Consider the following 18537-nt stretch of genomic DNA (forward strand, 5'->3'; position numbering starts at 1 on the left):
TGCTAAAATAATGTGCCTTTATTCCTTTGGTAATTCTTCTAAATTTCCATTGATTTGACTTTATTTTACACAAGCTCTTTAAAAAATCATTTCAGGCCCTGGAAACATGACCATAAAATCTTCCTGAAATGGTAGTTGTGCTTTGGTTGACTCAGATACCTAATTTATACCTAATTTATTCCTAATGTCACTTTTGACCACCAGGCAGTCAAACTGGAAATCCGACAACCCGCTTCGAAATTAAGACAAGAGCAAAAGGATGTTTTTGTTTGTGCCATTTAATAACATTTCAGAGAGGAAAAGTACAACCAAAGGGTCTCTGCTCAGCACATAAAGTAATTTCAACTTGTTACAAAATGGATTATTTGCTGACCTGGTGTTGTTCCTTAATAGACTTTTCCAGGGGCCAGAGCTGCAGGTTTTTCACTAATGGATTCCTCTTCTATCACAGCCCTGAGCCTGTTTTCCAGAGCCACCCCTACCAACATCAAAATCTTCACGCAAGTCATCTCTTACTTGGCCCCCAGGTCGGCGGCGGCCATACTGCCTGCCCTCTCTAAAGCCCAGATCCCAATCTGTGTGGATAATATGATCATCTAGGCAGGTTCCATTCAGGAACCACATGGCATTTTCGGCATCAAGTCTGTTATAGTATTCTACAAAACAGAAGCCACATGCCTTTTTCTTAATTTTATCCAGGCCCATAAATACATGCTTGACATCACCACATCTACTAAAGAGCTCATATATTTGCTCTTCGGTGGTTTGAAAGGAAAGATTCTCCACGTAGAGAGTGGAGCTCTCCTTCAGTAGTTTCTCCTGTTCATCATTATCACCACCGAGCTGCTGGTCCCCGTACTCGCTCAGCTCCAGAGAGGAATCGCCTTGCAGAATTCTCAGATCGTTGGACACGGTGCCCAGCGGACGCCGTGAGGGCAACCGCTGGTGATCCATCTTAGCAGCAGTGACACCGCCAACAAAACCCTAAATTAAATTTAAAATAATAATAATAAAGTTACAGAGAAGGAAGCAGAAACACAAAGCTGTGTATATTTAAGAAGTTTGTGCCCTGATGCATAGACACCTCAGCTCTTGACTATGAGGATCGCGTCAAGGCAAACCCAAAATGGAAACTTCCAGGCCCCAGGAACATGGTCATAAAATGCAGCTTCAAGAGTCTTCTTGCAAGGGAAACTACGCTGTCTTTGTTTGACTCATCTTTTACATACCTAATCTATTACCAAAGAGCACATTTAATGACAGAATGCTCTTGGAAAATATGGCATAAAACAGTAAAATGGATCAAATTTTCATGGAGAATGAGTACTACCATCATTCCTGATTGAGGATTAAGCATCTAATAAATCAGATATCTATAATCAGGGTCAAAACACAAATACAGTTAAGCCCTCATGGCTTAAAATAACAAATTCATGATTCAAGTCTGTAATATGGAAATCAATATATTGTATACAGTTAGGTCAGACAAAACGTCCCTATATATATGCTATAAGTGTACATGTAGCTCTATAAAAACAAAAACTTTCTGGCATCATAAATTTGACCTAAATTAAGATAAGATTTTACTAGCAATAAATCCACTTTTCATCTTAGACTTAGAAGACTCTATATGTGATTACTCGAATATTCCATCTATTTAAAAAGCCTCCCCAGAGAATTTTAACTAATGCCCTTTCCCCCTTGACTAAATTTTCCTGCTGCCGTCAGAGACATTAAAAAATGATCCAATCAATTTTAGCTATACTTTTCAAAAACAGGCATTAGTTCCACACACCCCCCCATTTAGCAAGAGTTCCCAAGTTTTAGTGTGCAAGAAATACCTGCAGAACTGGATGGAAATGCAAATTTTTGCAGCCTGCCCTTCAGAGATTCTGACTTAGTAGATCTAGGGCAAGATCCAGGAAATGATGTTCAACAACTAACCTGCACCCCTTGCCCCTCCGTGATCCAGAAGCAAGTGGCATAAGGACCACACTTGGAGGAACCCTGCTGAGGAAATGCCTTCTCCTAAACACTTCATGAACACTCTTTTCTTGCCAGGCACTATGCAAGGTGCTACGAACCCAAGAACAAAAAAGACATGGCGAAAGTACAACGTTCAGAAATTATTTGTATCCCCAGCACTAAGCATGAACAATGATCTGCACAGACACAGGAGACATGCAATAAATATCTGTCAAATGAATGCGTGCATGAGTTCAGAATTGAGCGATGAAGCCAGACAAGTAAACAAGAAAATACAATATGGCATGATCGACACTGGTATAGAGCTATACAAGGGGGAAAGGGAAGAAGGCAATGAACGTTTACTGGGGATCTACTCTGTGATGGGCACTGTGGTCACTTTCCACTACATCACACAGGAGGAGGAGAAGCAGTTACCCAGCATGGGGGCATCAGAGAAGGCTTCCAGAAGGAGAGGCTGCAATGCACTGACTCTCAACAGACAAGGAGGGTGAGTGTGTGTGTGTGTGTGTGTGTGCGCGTGCGCGCACATGCACACACATATGTGTTTGGAAGGAAGATGTAGAAATGTCAGGAATGAACCAGACACAGAAAACATGTGCAAGGACAGAGCACAGTCAAAGAAAAGTAAAATAGAAAACTGAAATAGAAGCCTAAATAAAACCAGATGAAAACAACAGAGCTGCGCAATTCAAAGCAATGAAAATGGAGGGGGGCTGCCTATTTAGATGTCATTTGAAGAGCAGTAGAAAGCCCACTGCCCCAAAACCATCTTCCTGACAGCCTGTCGATGATGGCTGAAAGTGTGCCGCGAGAAAGTCATTACTCTGAGTCATTGACAAATTGCCCCGCTAAAAAACAAATATCCCTCCCAGACTTCATTTCCTTTATTTTTTTTTTTAAATCTGGTTACTAGATTGGTAGATCGGAGAATGTGATAGCTAGAGTGGATTTCATTTCATCCAGGCATTGGACAAAGTTTCCTATAATTTTCTTGTAGACGAGATGGCAACGTATAGGCTGGACTCTCCAGCTGTTCGTTGAGAAGAATCTGCAACTAGTTGAATAAATGGAATGGTTTGGTGTCAGACCAGAAGGGAAGTTCTAGCAGTGAGCCAAAAGGCTCTATTCTTGGCTGTGTCTTGTTCAGCCCATTTATAATTTTGGCTTTCTGCAAATAAGAGCTTTCAAAATGGTCAGAACTGCCTAAGATGGAATGGCTGCCTTGGGGAGCAGGGAGCACCAGGCACGGGGGATTTCAAGCCAGCCTTGGAGAATCCGTTACAGAACACTCAAAGCAATGGAGAGGGCCTCTTTCTGTCAGTGTGGCATATGAATCAAGCATGAATTTCGAAGTCAAAAGACCTCAGTTCAAATCTCAGCTTTACCACTTACTAGAAATGTAACCCTGGGCAAAGTGCTTAACCATACTGGTTTCAATTTCCACATCTGTAAACTGGGGATCAAAACATCTGCCTTGCAGCAAATGCTGTGACAGTGTCATGTGCAAAAAAAAAAAAAAAAAGCACCTAGCACAATGCTTAACATGGTGTAGGTGTTCAATCAACGGCAGGTATTAGACACATTATTCCATTCTGTGATTCAGTGACTCAGAATAAGACATATAAATACCTGTCAACTCTTCCAGTGACTCAAGGTACTTTGAACGGATCTGGGCAGCCTTGGATTATGTTAAATCCAAACTGACAAGGTGATGGCTAATACTTAATAAATGCCAATTATGACTTTTAGATTTGACACACAGCAAAGGGACAGAGGGAGGGAAATTTGAAAAGAGCACAGGCTTGGGAGCCCTGTTTTATCATTGGGGCATCCCATACTGCATTTTTTTCACCCATTTCTTCATTGGATAAACATTCCTGGAGTACTGTGCCAGATCCTGGGGAAAACAAAAGATAAGATATGCTTCTGCCCTCAAGAAGCTCACAGTTTGGGGAGCTAGACAGCTTAAAAGAGAAATAACAACAAATGTGATTATTTTGCTTATAGGAGCACATACTAGGCCCAGAGGTAGCACAAAGAAGGGGGTGGACTACAGAGGGAAAGAATGGGGGGGAATAACTTTCTAGAAGACATGATCTCTAAGTCTTCTTTTTTTAATGACCACATTGTACTTATATTTCAAAAAACCAATTCAGATGTCTGGTACAAAGTACAAAATGCACCAAAGGATGCGAAAGGCAAGTGGCAAGCTATCCTCCCACCTCTGCCCCAGCCCCCAGTTCTCTGCAGAGGCAAATTACTGTTACTAGTATCTGGTGTAACTCTCCTGACCTGCTCCAAGCTCAATTTTGGAAGCTGAATAAGAGTTTAGCTGGAGGACAAAGGGTCATTCTAGGCAGAGAGAACAGTGTGTCCAAAGGCATGGAGGCAGTGTGGGCTGCTTGGTTTGCTGTTCCTTGGGCACAAGGATAAGGAAAGCATTATAGGTCATAAGGAGGAGATAAGACTTGGAGGGTAGGCAGGGCCAGGTTGTGAAAGTCCTTGTAAGGGATGAAGAGAAGCTTGGACTCTACCAGGAAACAGTGGGGAGTCATGTAAGGCTTGAAGGAGAGAGGAGTGATGCGATGTGATTTGAATTTCAGAAAACTAATTCTAGCCCCAGTGTGGAGAACAGATTAAAGGGGAGTAGGCTAAGAGTCAGGAGACTAGTTGAGAAGCTATTTAAATAGTTTAAAGAAAGAAGATGGAAGGGGTGCCTGGGTGGCTCAGTGGGTTAAGCTGCTGCCTTCAGCTCAGGTCACAATCTCAGGGTCCTGGGATCAAGTCCTGCATCGGGCTCTCTGCTCAGCGGGGAGCCTGCTTCCCTCTCTCTCTCTGCCTGCCTCTCCGTCTACTTGTGATCTCTCTCCGTCAAATAAATAAATAAAATCTTTAAAAAAAAAAAAAGAAAGAAAGAAGATGGAGAGTCTGGATTAGCATGCTGTAGTAACATAAAGAAATGAAATACCAGGGATTCCTGGGTGGCTCAGTTGGTGAGGTGTCTGCCTTTGGGCTCAGGTCACAATCCCAGGGTCCTGGGATCGAGCCCCATGTTGGGCTCCCTGCTCAGTGGGGAGTCTGCTTCTCCTTCTCCACCCTGCTCATGTTCCTTCTTGTGCACTCTCTCTATCTCTCTCTCTCTCTCTCTCTCAAATAAATAAATAAATAAATAATCTTTAAAAAAGAAAGACAAGACAAGACATACAAGAGACTTAGAAGATAGACTTAATGGGCGCCTGAGTAGCACAGCTGGTTAAGCAACTGCCTTCGGCTTGGGTCATGATCCTAGAGTTCGAGGATAGAATCCCACATCAGGCTCCCTGCTCAGCAGGGAGTCTGTTTCTCCCTCTGACCACTCCCCTCTCATGCATTTTCTCTCTCTCAAATAAATAAATTTTAAAAATCTTTTTAAAAAAATAAGATAGACTTATCAAGTCTTGGCAACTGCTTGAATGAAGAGTCTTGGATGACTCTTGAGATTCAGGCCTGGACAACTGTGTGGACAGAGGTGTGGATCGCCAAAATAGTGGTAGTGGGGTAGAGAGAGGATGGGGGCAGATTTGAGTAAGGAAGATGAATTTGTGACACATGGAGCTTAGTTTTGAGGTACCCATGGGACATACCATGTCCCACATGTTTAGTCACAATTGAGTAGTCAGGTTTGGAGCTCACAAGAGAGGGCTGAGTCTATAACCATGGTGCAGGGAGTCATCAGCATGGTAGGTAGATAAAACCATGGGGATGGATACAATGATCAAAGGGAAAGGTACAGAATGAGAAAAATGCTGGCAAAGACCAGCACTGAAAGGGTGGCAGAGGAAGAGTCCGCAAAGGGGCACAGGAAGGAGTAACCAAGAGCAATGAGGAGAATCATGAGAGGAAGAGCACGACCAAAGCCAAGGAGTAGGCACTTTCAAGAGAGGCATGAAGGCAGAAGTGGAGTGAGGGCAATCATTTACGTTATCTGCAGCAGAGAGAGTTCCAGGAAAATCAAGACTTCAGATTGTTCGTTGGGTTCAGCAATCAGGATGTCATTGGTTTCCTTAACAAGAGCAGTTAACAGTGGTGTTCTGGGGTCAGAAAAGCCAGACTGGGTGGTGGAAAGGGCAGGGCTGAGTTTTGAATGGGAGGTGAGGAAATGGAGGCAGCAAGTGTAGACTGTTCACTTTTGAAAAGCTTCCTTGATGATGGAAGGCAAGAAACAGGGTGAGCGCCAGCTGGGAACAGTTGAAGAAGAGTTTTTGTTTGTTTGTTTAGTGGGAGAAAGTGGAGCAGATCTAAATGCTCACTGGAAACATCCAATAAAAAAGAGAAAGAGTGGTTGAGGATACAAATGAGAAGGGGGATAACAATGGAGAAAAGTTCCCAAGAGGCAGGAGAGAATGGACTCTGAGGCATAAACAGATGCATTAGCCTTGAACTGGACAAGCTATGTCTATTCCTGTAAGACGAAAGAAAGAAAGAAAGAAAGAAAGAAAGAAAGGAGGGAAAGAAAAGAAAAAGGAGGGGCGCCTGGGTGGCTCAGTGGGTTAAAGCCTCTGCCTTCGGCTCAGGTCATGATCTCAGGGTCCTGGGATCGAGCCCCGCATCCTACTCTCTGCTCAGTGGGGAGCCTGCTTCCCCCTCTCTCTCTGCCCGCCTATCTGCCTCCTTGTGATCTCTCTCTGTCAAATAAATAAGTAAAATCTTAAAAAAAAGAAAAGGAAAGAAAAGAAAAAGGAGATTAGGACCTGTAGGGCCGCAGCTATGTGGCAGGGTGGGGTAAGGGCAGGAAAATGAAAGTGAGCATCTGATGGCCTTGATTTGCATAACAAAATACGCGATGAGGTTATCTGTTGAAAACAAAGTAGATGATGGGAATAGGTTGGTGAAGTGGGCTGGAGATGAAGAGGACTGAAAGGATTAAGCTTGTGGATGGGTCATCAAAGTCACTCAAGATGGTAGCCAGAGTTGGGGAGACCATAACAGAGGTGCTGAGGTCCTCACTAAGTGAAAGACCTGGAGGGCAGTAGATAACAGGAAGTATGGGAAGAGGGTAGCTATAGCATCTCCTGGCCCCATGGGGTCAGAGAGAACAGAGACCCTCAACCACCAAACCTTTGGAGAGGTTGCTTCGTAGATCTTGGGTACTGCATCTGATCCAAAGTAGGTGCTCAATACACCTGAAGAGAGGACTTCCTTTTTTTTTAAGTCAACAGAATCATAAAATCATATTAGAAGATCATAGGAAGGAAGGGTCCTAATGCGCTCAGCACGGGTCAAACCACACAGGAAACAGTATGTCCATTTCCAGGTGCCTGATTTTAAGATGAGGGTCAAGAAACCACTGTAGGGGCACCTGGGTGGCTCAGTTGGTTAAGCAACTGCCTTCGGCTCAGGTCATGGTCCCGGAGTCCTGGGATCGAGTCCTGCATCAGGCTCCCAGCTCCATGGGGAGTCTGCTTCTCCCTATGACCTTCTCGCCTCTCATGCTCTCTCTCAAATAAATAAATAAAAATCTTAAAAAAAAAAAAGAAACCACTGTAGACTGAGGGCACCTGGGTGACTCAGTTGGTTAAGTGACTCTTGGTTTCAGCTCAGGTCATAATCTCACGGTCAGGAGGTCAAGGCCCATGTCAGGCTCCATGCTCAGCAAGGAGTCTACTTGAGATTCTCTCTCCCTCTCCCCTCCCACTCAACCCCCGCCCTCATGCCATACTCTCTCTAAAAAATAAATAAATAAATCCTTAAAAAATACTGAGGGACCTGGGTGGCTCAGTTGGTTAAGTGTGTGCCTGCAGCTCAGGTCATGATCCCAGGGTCCTGAGATCGAGCCCTGCATCAGGCTCCCTGCTCAGCAAGGAACCTGGTTCTCCCTCTCCCTCTGTTGCTCCCCCTGCTTGTGCTCTCTCTCTCTCACTCTCTCTCTCTCTCTCTCTCTCAGTTAAATAAATAAATAAAATCTTAAGAAAGAAAGAAAGAAAACAAAACAAAATACTGCAGACTGATTGAGAACTGGGCGCGTTTAGTCTCACAAAGAGATGGTTAAAGAAGATACAAGAGCCCTCACGAAAAATTCAAGGGATTCTTTCTGCTCCATGTAGTAAAAGTAAGATTAATGGACAAGGAGTCACAAGGGAAGATGGCAAGTCCTTTTCAGTACAGTTTTTCATTTATCCAATCAAGAGATGTGAACTTATCCAGTGTATTTGAGGGGAGGCTGGACGAACACCTACTTGCAACAGGAGTTAGAAAGGCCACAGTTAGAGAGAAAGAGAAGATGGAAAAGCAATCCAGTCATTGTGCACCACAGACCATCAAGTTGATTTGTAGACACTGTGAGAGACTATTTCCTACTTTAGAAAGTAGAGCTTGGCTAGAATAGAAGGCCCTCCCTGACTTTTGCTATTGGGGAAGAATGAGTCAGAGACTCTAAAAATAGAAGAAAAACTTGAAGAATGGCTCAAAATGATCACAATCAAAATCCTCGGAGGAGTAGGGTTGGGGAGAGGAGAGAGAGGAGAGGAGGCGGCAAGGTAAAGCAAACAACCTTCCAGGAAACAAATTTTACTGGCCTTCTGGAATTGGCAGGAGGACCCCATGAACAGCCTTTCCAATAGCTGCCTTAAACCAATGCTTGGTATCATTTCAACTATGCCAAAGAAATAAGCCAGGCTGTTTCCTGCTGCAGATGAAGACAGCAGCTCTGAGAAAGGAAATTCGAAAGAGCTGGGATGTCAGTGTCACATGCTTTACCTTTATACAACTGTTCCTGGTGGTAGAGGGCTGGGAGCAGTTCCTAAAGCCTGGAACCCTCATGGCCTGTGATCTAGCTTGTGCCAGGAGACACTTGTGTCAGGAGCCTGATTCAGGCTGCTTAGAACTCAGAGTGGCAGAAGATGCTCATATGTCTTTAACACCTGTTTCTCAAAGAGCAGTTGAGAGGCCCCTGCGTGGTGTGGTCAGTTTAGCAACCAATTCTTGGTTTTGGCTCAGGTCCTGATCTCGGGGTGGAAATATTGAGCCCTGCATTGGGTTCTGAGCTCAGCACAGAGTCTAAGTTTCTCTCTCCCTCTCCCTCTGCCCCTCCCTTCTGTGCTCTCTCTCTCTCTCTCAAATAAAATATATCAATCTTTTAAAAATATAAATATAAACAAACAGTTGAGCATATGCTGAAGCAGGCAGATCAAAAGCAGAGACAATGGCCTGGGGCTGCCTATAGGAGAAAAGGGAATCATAAATCGAAGTTCAGTGTTGAAGCTGACCCTGATAAAATTAAGTATGGGGTGTTAAGGGGCGCCTGGGTGGCTCAGTGGGTTAAGCCGCTGCCTTCAGCTCAGGTCATGATCTCAGGGTCCTGGGATCGAGTCCCGCATCGGGCTCTCTGCTCAGCAGGGAGCCTGCTTCCCTCTCTCTCTCTGCCTGCCTCTCCATCTACTTGTGATTTCTCTCTGTCAAATAAATACATAAAATCTTTAAAAAAAAAAAGAATGGGGTGTTAATTGACGTTTGATTGTTTCGTTTATCGATTGCATCCTGTGGCCTTGCTCCTCAGTGCTGCCCGGGGCCCACAGGAGCAGCATCACCTGGGAGCCTGTTAAGAAAGCAGGAGGCTCAGGGCTTCCTCCCCAGGCCTGCTGAAGAGACATCAGCTTCGGGAGGCTTCGGATGATTTGTATGCATAGTTAACAGTTTGAGAAGCATTTGTCTGTACCAGGTTCTTAGCTGAACTTGTGCCTAGCAAAACTCTTCCCCTTCCTCCCTCCCTTCACCTCTCTAGATTGCTCCATTCTTTGTGAGCTCACTGATAACTCTAATCCTGGCTGATAGCCCTCCCTGTTGGTGATGTACCTCCTGATAAGGGAAAGAAAAGGCTGGCTGAGTACAGACTGTAAAAGCCTGGGTCCGCGGAGTGGGAAACTCCTGACCTGCTCTCTAACTGTACCCAGGAACCTTCGTCAAGCTCACTGACTTTCCTGAAACTCTGTCTCCCGGTCTATAGAATAAAGGTCATTACAGCGTTTACTTGCGAGTGCTTTTGTGAGGCCGAAATGAGGAGCAGGTAGGTGAATCGACGTAGAGGAGGAGCCTAGGATATGGTAGTCATAATTACTGAAAGCTGTCAGTTTTGAAGGAAAATTAGAAAGAAAAAAAGAACTAGTGGTGTGACCGCCTGCAGCCTCGCAAAGTCATCAGAGGCTGTCCGAGGAGCCTCCATGAAAGCCTCATTCTACCTCACCCAACTCTACTTCCTTGACTCCTGCTCCAGCCAGTGGCCCAGGCTAAAGCATGACTTACTCCCTTGGACTGTCTTCCTATTTTGGCTGAATGACCAAATTTTCAACCTTTTCCTTGCAAATGGCCCACACTTCTAGTACATTAAAGTATGTGTGTGTTTAGAGTGGTGGGCTGGCCTGGAAATACAACTACCATTTATAACAATATTTTCTTCTCTTTCTTTTAAAAAATTGTATCTATTTGTGTGGGGGGGTGGGGAGCACAGAGAGAGAGGGAGAGGGAGAAGGAGACTCCCCACTGGGCAGAGAGCCCTACATAGGCCTCGATCCCAAGACCCTGAGATCAGGACCTGAGCTGAAGGCAGCAGCCCAACTGTCTGAGCCACCCAAGTGCCCCGACGGTATTTTCTCCAATGGGAGAATTCCTGTCACCTTGCAAACAAGTGACTTCAGAATGAACTTTGAGATTTCAGTCTCTGTACAAGTTAGAGGCTACCTTTAGGTCAACACATGGAGTGGGGATAAAGGACTGGATAAAGCAGGTCCAGAATTCCAGAGGTGACTGGAAGGTAAATGAGAATGCCAAGGAGTGGAAAGTAGGGCCAAGAGATCAATCTGAGTGCACAGTATCAGGATTCAGAAAGCTAATACAGGAAGGGAGATACATGTCGGGAAGGATATTAAAAACCAGCACCAACAACACAAACCATTTTTCTACTATATTAGGTCAGGGGCCTCTAATCAGTAGCTTGGGATCTACAAACGACGTCAAAGCCTTACAAGTTATCTCCGCAAGGTAGTTACCCTCCTCCTGCCCTGCTCTCTGCAATGTACCTGGCTTCTCAGCTCAGAGAGGAAGACAGCAGCCTCCCGCCCCTCCAACCCTCCTCACCCCCACACCCTGACAGGCATCCCCCAGGTTCATTCATCTTCCCTCTATCCTTAAACCTCCCTCTTGCCAGAGGAGAACGAAAGCTTTAGGAAAGTATAACACAGCTTTTCCTTACAAAAAGCAGAGGAGTCCTGGATTGGGTAAAACGAGATGCTAAAAACAGACTCCCCAAGCTGGAGGGGTGGAAAGCTAGTTCATAAAGGACCCGGAAAAGGCAAAGGACTTGGGGTGCCTGGGTGGCTTAGTCGGTTAAGTGTCTGACTCGTGATTTTGGCTCAGGTCAGGATCTCAGGGCCATGAGATCTAGACCCCACTTGGGTTCCCAGCTCAGCAGGGAGCCTGCTTCCTCCTCACTCTCCCTCTGCTACCCCTCTCTCACTGGCACATGCTCTCTCTCTCTCTCCCGCTCTCAAATAAACCAATAAATAAATCGTCTTTTAAAAGAAAAAGCAAAGGACTTTTGTGCCTTCTAACTGAAGTCTTCAGGAAGAAGATTGATTATATCTGGGGCACTTGGGGTTAACAGGGCAGCAAGCTAGCAACCTCTGATACCCACCAGTTACAAATTGCCATTAGAATATTCATGAAGCTCTGCAAAAACTGGAAGAGTTGCCCTGCTAGGGAAACCAGAGAAAAAGCCAGCCCCAGCTTCTGGAGAAAAAGGAGTTGCTCTTGGCTTTTGTGGGGAGATGGGGCTGGACTGTGGAGTAGATTTGTGGCGTACGTACACTCTATTCTCTGATCCAGAACAATGAGCATGCCCAAAAAAGATGGGGAAGGCTTTCGATTCATGTCTATCAGCTGGCTTCAGCAATCCAGGGGCCGTACTGATCAGAAAACCAGAGACTATCTCTTTACCACAAATATTTTCTGAGGCAACCAGGAGGCAATTACTTTTTCTACTATCAGCTCTGCTGTACTCTATATGCTTCTGGAGATGACGTGAGCACAGCACATGGCTGGGTCAGTGTTTTGTTTTTTTCTTTTAATATTTTATTTATTTATTTGAGACAGAGGGAGATCACAAGTGGGGGTGGGCAAAGGGAGAGGGAGAAGCAGATTCCCTGCTGAGCAGTGAGCCTGACGCAGGGCTCAATCCCTGGACTCAGAGATCTTGATCTGAGCCCAAAGCAGATGCTTAACCAACTGAGCCACACAGGTGCCCTGAGCTGGTGGTTGTTATGAGGAAAAGCTTCCAGTGAAACACTCCAAACATAAGCATGCTTGGAGACATCATATCTAAAGCAATTTAACAGGACAAATTGCACAATCAGACAACACAGAAGATAGGAGACAGAAGATTCCATCTCAGTCCAGTAGAACCCCCAAATAATAAAACCACGACCAACAACACTATCAACCCCACAATGTATGGGGCACTTACTAGGTGCCTGACACCATCTTTAGTACTGTACGTGCATTATCTCATTTCTTCCTCATAGTGGAGGAATTTATCATTTATTATTTATTTTTAAATAATTATTTTTTATTTATTTTTATTGTGTTTGTTTATTCATTTATTATTTATTCCTCAGATTTGTTTGAAAGGGTCAGGTAGTGATATCTACTATTTATTGAGCTTTTACTATGTGCTAGGCACTAAATGTTTTAAATCCACTATCACATTAGGCGAGTGCTTACGAGGCACTAGAAAATGGGCTCAGCCTTCCCAATTCATTTTTTTAAAATTTTTTAATTTTTTATTTTTTCAGCGTAACAGTATTAATTATTTTTGCACCACACCCAGTGCTCCATGCAATCCGTGCCCTCTCCAATACCCACCACCTGGCTCGCCCAACCTCCCCCCCCCGCCCCTTCAAAACCCTCAGGTTGTTTTTCAGAGTCCATAGTCTCTCATGGTTCTCCTCTCCTTCCAATTTCCCTCAACTCCCTTCTCCTCTTCATCTCCCCTTGTCATCCATGCTATTTGTTATGCTCCGCAAATCAGTGAAACCATATGATAATACTCTCTCTGATTGACTTATTTCACTCAGCATAATCTCTTCCAGTCCCGTCCATGTTGCTACAAAAGTTGGGTATTCATCCTTTCTGATGGAGACATAATACTCCATAGTGTATATGGACCACATCTTCCTTATCCATTCATCCGTTGAAGGGCATCTTGGTTCTTTCCACAGTTTGGCGACTGTGGCCATTGCTGCTATAAACATTGGGGTACAGATGGCCCTTCTTTTCACTACATCTGTATCTTTGGGGTAAATACCCGGTAGTGCAATGGCAGGGTCATAGGGAAGCTCTATTTTTAATTTCTTGAGGAATCTCCACACTGTTCTCCAAAGTGGCTGCACCAACTTGTATTCCCACCAACAGTGTAAGAGGGTTCCCCTTTCCCAATTCATTTTTAAGGCTCAATTCAGGCATCACCTCTTCCAGGAAGCCTTCCTTGATCTTCCCAATCTGGCTTACATGTGCCCACACTGTGTTACTTCCATCACCACCCTGTGCTGCCATCTATTACACATTTTTTTAAGATTTATTTATTTATTTATTTGACACACACACACACACACAGAGAGAGAGAGAGAAAGACATCACAGGTAGGCAGAGAGAGAGGAGGAAGCAGGCTCTCCGTTGAGCAGAGAGCCCGATGCGGGCCTCGATCCCAGGACCCTGAGATCATGAACTGAGCTGAAGGCAGAGGCTTAACCCACTGAGCCACCCAGGCACCCCCATCTATCACACATTTTATCTCATAACTTACTTACTCTCTCTCCCTCCCTCCCTCACTTCCTCTCCCAACCCCTCTCTCTGCGCTCCAGAAGAAAACACTGCAGATATTAGGATGCAATAATATATGACCTCCATGAAATGGTTCTATAAAGAGGGAGGCTAAGAAAAAAGTTGTTCTCAGCTGCCAGAATAGTGGCTGAATTTTGATGCTTCTCCATACCATACTGTTTTCTAAATACTCTTATATTACTTTAATAACGCAATTATTAACTACATTAACTATATAACTACAACATACTAATTTCTTGGCAAATGATAACACTAGAATGTCCCTTTCCTTTACTCTTTCCCCCCCAACACCTAATCCCACCCCCTCCTTCAAGGTCACCACCATCAACAGTTTAGCTAGAATTCTTCCATAGGGGGGATATACTTTATTTTCAGCAAGACAAAAATGTGTCTATTCTGAATAGATCAAATCCCAGTTGTAATAGAGGGATGGAAAACCAAGCTATTATCAAATAAATCAGAATTTAAAGAATATCTAGAATAACTAGAGATTCTTGGGTACCAGGGCTTTATATTACTACTGCTGCTGCTGCTGCTGCTACTACTACTACTACCACTATTTTTTGAAGTTTTTTTTTAAAGATTTTATTTATTTATTTGACAGAGAGAGATCACAAGCAGGCAGAGAGAGAGGAGGAAGCAGGCTCCCCGCTGAGCAGAGAGCCCGATGCGGGCCTCGATCCCAGGACCCTGAGATCATGACCTGAGCCGAAGGCAGCGGCTTAACCCACTGAGCCACCCAGGCACCCTATTTTTTGAAGTTTTTAAAATGGTAACCATTTGTTGAGCTCTATGGTGGATGAGTAAAGTGACCCTCAAGGGAGATTAAGAAACCTGATATACCCTGAAACAAATAATATGTTATATGTTGATAAAAAATAAATTAAATTAAATTTAAAAAAAAAGAAACCTGATATAATGGGGTGCCTGGGTGGCTCAGTTGGTGAAGCATCTGCCTTCAGCTCAGGTTATAATCCCAGGGTCCTGGGATCAAACCCTGCATCAGGCTCTCTGCTCAGCGGGAGAGTCTGTTCCCTCTCACTCTCTCTGTTCTCTCTCTCTCTTTCTCAAATAAATAAATAAAATCTTTTAAAAAAATTTTTAAAAGGAAACCTAATCCAAGTACCCATTCACACATCCTTCTATCCAAATCCTTCTCACTCATATACAGCCGTATTCTAACATCCCCCACATGCATGCACAAGCATGTATCCACAATAGGCAAAGCCCCAGATAGAAATACGAAATCACAAAGACTCAAATGGCCTACATATGTAGGAGCCTACTTTTGTTTTCTTATTAACTCTATACAATTCACATCCATTCTCAGTTCATGTTCTCTTAACACTTGCATATAAATTTGCACCTCATCTTTTTCATGTAAAAAAAAACTAGAAGAAGAGATGGACATTGAGTTCATAGGGTTCAGCTCCCTATCTGCAAACAGAGGTGTCTATTTGAAACATCTAACTATCTAACTTCTACTTAACGATCCTTAAGGACACTTTAAAATTGCCCCCACTTGCTCATCTCCATATTTTATTTCCTCTTGGTCAATCAACAAAAATTTATTGAACAACAACCAGGCCCAAGCATTGTGCTAAGAAAGTTTGTGGTTAGGAACATAATAGCTCCTAAACCTGGCTGCCTGTAAAAATCACCCTGGGCTGGATGGGTGCGCCTGGGAGGCTCAGTTAGCCATCAGACTCTTGATTTCGGGTCAGGTCATGATCTCAGGGTTGTGAAATCGAGCCCTGCCATGGGCTCTGTTCTGGGCAGGGAGCCTGCTTAAGATTCTTTCTCCCTCTGCAGCCCCCCCTGCAAAAAACAAAATAAAACATCTGGGGACATTTAAAATCATACGTCCCTGGTCCCCACTCCAGACTACTGAATCTGGATTCTTGTGGTTGGGGTCTGTATTGGGCTATACTGTGTCCTCTCCCAATCCCACATGTTGAAGTCCTAAACCCCCAGTGATTCAGAATGTGACCATATTTGGCGATGGGGGTCTTTGAAGAGGTAATTAAGCTAAAATGAGTTCATTAAGGTAAGCCCTAGTCCAGGATGACTGCTTCCTTATAAGACAAGGAAAGGAAATTTGGATACAGACACACACAGAGGAAATACCATGCAAAGACACAGGGAGAGGACAGCCATGTACAAGGCAAGGAGAGAGGCCTCACAACGCCTTGATCTCACACTTGTAGCTTCCGGAACTGTGAGAAAATACATTTCTGTCATTCTCTTCCACTTGCCAGCTGTGTAACCTTGGAAAATTAATTTCATTTCTCTCAGAGCTATAAAACAAGGCTACCTCATAGGCTTGCTATGAGGAATGAATGGCAAATGGCTGTTAAGACCCAGCACAGTAGCTCACATGTAGTCAAGGCTCATTCGTGTTAGCTATTGTTTTAATATTATAAGGTGGTTGGTCTAGAGCAAGGATTCTTAAAAATCCAGAGGATAAATAAAATTCAGTGGAAAACGTTACATCTCCATTTTCTACAACCTCTAACTGAAATTCAGATTTCCTTCAGTTACAAATGCAGAGAACAGACCACAGTAGTATTACCAGCACCTGTGACTTTGTTGCTGGTGGCAATCACAGTTTTAGGTCACGTTACTGTTATTACAAGTGTTCTTAAATACTTTTTACACTCATTACTTTGAAGTTACCATGGTTATCATAGCTGCGTCTAGATCTTGGCGTTTACTACATGAATAACGAGCATTTATGTTATGTAACTGTATCACAGCTTCCTATTTTTGATCTTCAGATAACGGCATAACAATGTAAGATTTTATTTATTTATTTATTTATTTATTAGAGAGAGAGAGGGAGCACTAGCAGGGTAAGGGGTAAAGGGAAAAGCAGACTCCCCCATGAGTAGGGAGCCCGATGAGATACGGGGCTCCATCCCAGAACTCTGGGATCATGACCTGAGCCTTTGGCAGATGCTTCACCGACTGTGCCACCCAGGCGCCGTGGATAATGGCATAACGATGTAATTGATTTCCTTTGTAATCCTACACATTCTATTTTACATATCTAAAGACACTGTTCTAAGAAGAGGTCCACAGGCTTCACTGTACTATCAAAAGGTTTCTTGGCACAAATACATTTAAGAACCCCTGATTCAGGTTTTTAAACCCATGCTGGCTACAACAATCTACAAATCTATAATGAACAATTGTCAACAGTTTCAGGAAGGATAATCTGCTTTCTCCAGCAAAGAAAGGTGAACAAAATAATTTTGAGGGTAGGGAACCAGGATTGCCTGAAAATCAGTTTGTGTGCCTTCACTTGAACCTAGCTAGACTGCAAATGCCTAGATATGCTGGATAATCTCTCTGTGCTCAGTTTCCCTGTCTCTTACATGAGAATGATGGTAGTATCTAATTCGGTTTTTTTGGTCCAATCTTCTTAAAAACAACTGTTATATTTTCTAAATGTTTGATAAACCCATCATTACAAAGTCACCTAATTATTTTTTAAAATTTTTTAATAAAGATTTTATTTATTTATTTGACACACAGAGAGAGATCACAAGTAAGCAGAGCAGCAGGCAGAGAGAGAGGGGGAAGCAGACTCCCCGCTGAGTAGGGAGCCCGATGTGGGGCTCAATCCCAGGACACTGGGATCGTGACCTGTGACCTGAGTCAAAGGCAGAGGCTTAACCCACTGAGCCACCCCGGCGCCCCACAAAGTCACCTAATTATTAAAGGCACAAGCTTCCAAGTCAGAAAGCTGTGGAGGGTTCAAATTCAAATGCCTAGCTTATGACGTATGTGACCTGAATGTTTTTTTAACTTCCCCAAGCCCATTTAATCACCGGAATTTAGTACCTGCTTCACAGGGTTGTCTTGAGGCTTAAATGAGATATTATAGGTAAAATGTCTATCCTGGGACGCCTGGGTGATTCAGTGCATTGAGCTTCTGCCTTCGGCTCAGATTATGATCTTGGGATCATGAGAAGGAGCCCCACGTGGGGCAGACTCCTTGCTCAGCAGTGAGCGTGCTTCTCCCTCCGCCTGCCGCTCCCCCTACTTGTGCACGATCTCTCTCTCTGATAAACAATCTTTAAAAAAAATAGAAAAAGCTTTAAAAAATAAAAAAAATAAAGTGCCTGGCACATAGCAGGGGCTCAATAAATGATATGTATCCTTTTTTAAAAAAATTTTATTGGGACGCCTGGGTGGCTCAGTGGGTTAAGCCGCTGCCTTCGGCTCAGGTCATGATCTCAGGGTCCTGGGATCGAGCCCCGCATCAGACTCTCTGCTCAGCAGGGAGCCTGCTCCCTCTCTCTCTCTCTGCCTGCCTGTCCATCTATTTGTGATTTCTCTCTGTCAAATAAATAAATAAAATCTTTAAAAAAAATAAAAAAGATTTTATTTATCTGAGAGAGAGAGAGAGAAGGCAAGCAAGGGAGGAGCAGAGGAGGAGAAGCCACAGAGGGAGAGGAGGAGCAGAGCGGGTAAGGAGAGGGAAAGAATCTCCAGCGGACTCTGCTGAGCATGGAACCCACCTCAGGAGAGCAGGAGGCGCTCCTTCTCATGACCCTAAGATTATGAACTGAACTGAAACCAAGAATCAGACACTTAACCCTTAACGGACTGAGCTGCCCAGGTGCCCCCTATCCTTTTTTTTAAGAGTTGCGAAATGCATGGACAAACTGGTGA

At 44.0% G+C, this 18537-nt stretch overlaps 1 protein-coding gene across 1 annotated transcript in view; it reads right to left on the reverse strand.

Moving 5' to 3' along the window:
• Positions 1 to 282: 282 nt before the first annotated feature.
• The window catches only part of NCBP2L (nuclear cap binding protein subunit 2 like), a 31593-nt gene continuing 13338 nt past the window's right edge, over positions 283 to 18537 (reverse strand). Inside the window, exon 3 of the mRNA XM_044234874.1 lies at positions 283 to 984. Coding sequence (XP_044090809.1) covers positions 427 to 954 — 528 coding nt within the window. The 5' untranslated portion in view covers positions 955 to 984 and the 3' untranslated portion in view covers positions 283 to 426. The remainder of the gene's footprint in view (positions 985 to 18537) is intronic.

Source organism: Neovison vison, chromosome X (assembly GCF_020171115.1).
Source record: "Neovison vison isolate M4711 chromosome X, ASM_NN_V1, whole genome shotgun sequence".
NCBI lineage: Eukaryota > Metazoa > Chordata > Mammalia > Carnivora > Mustelidae > Neogale > Neogale vison.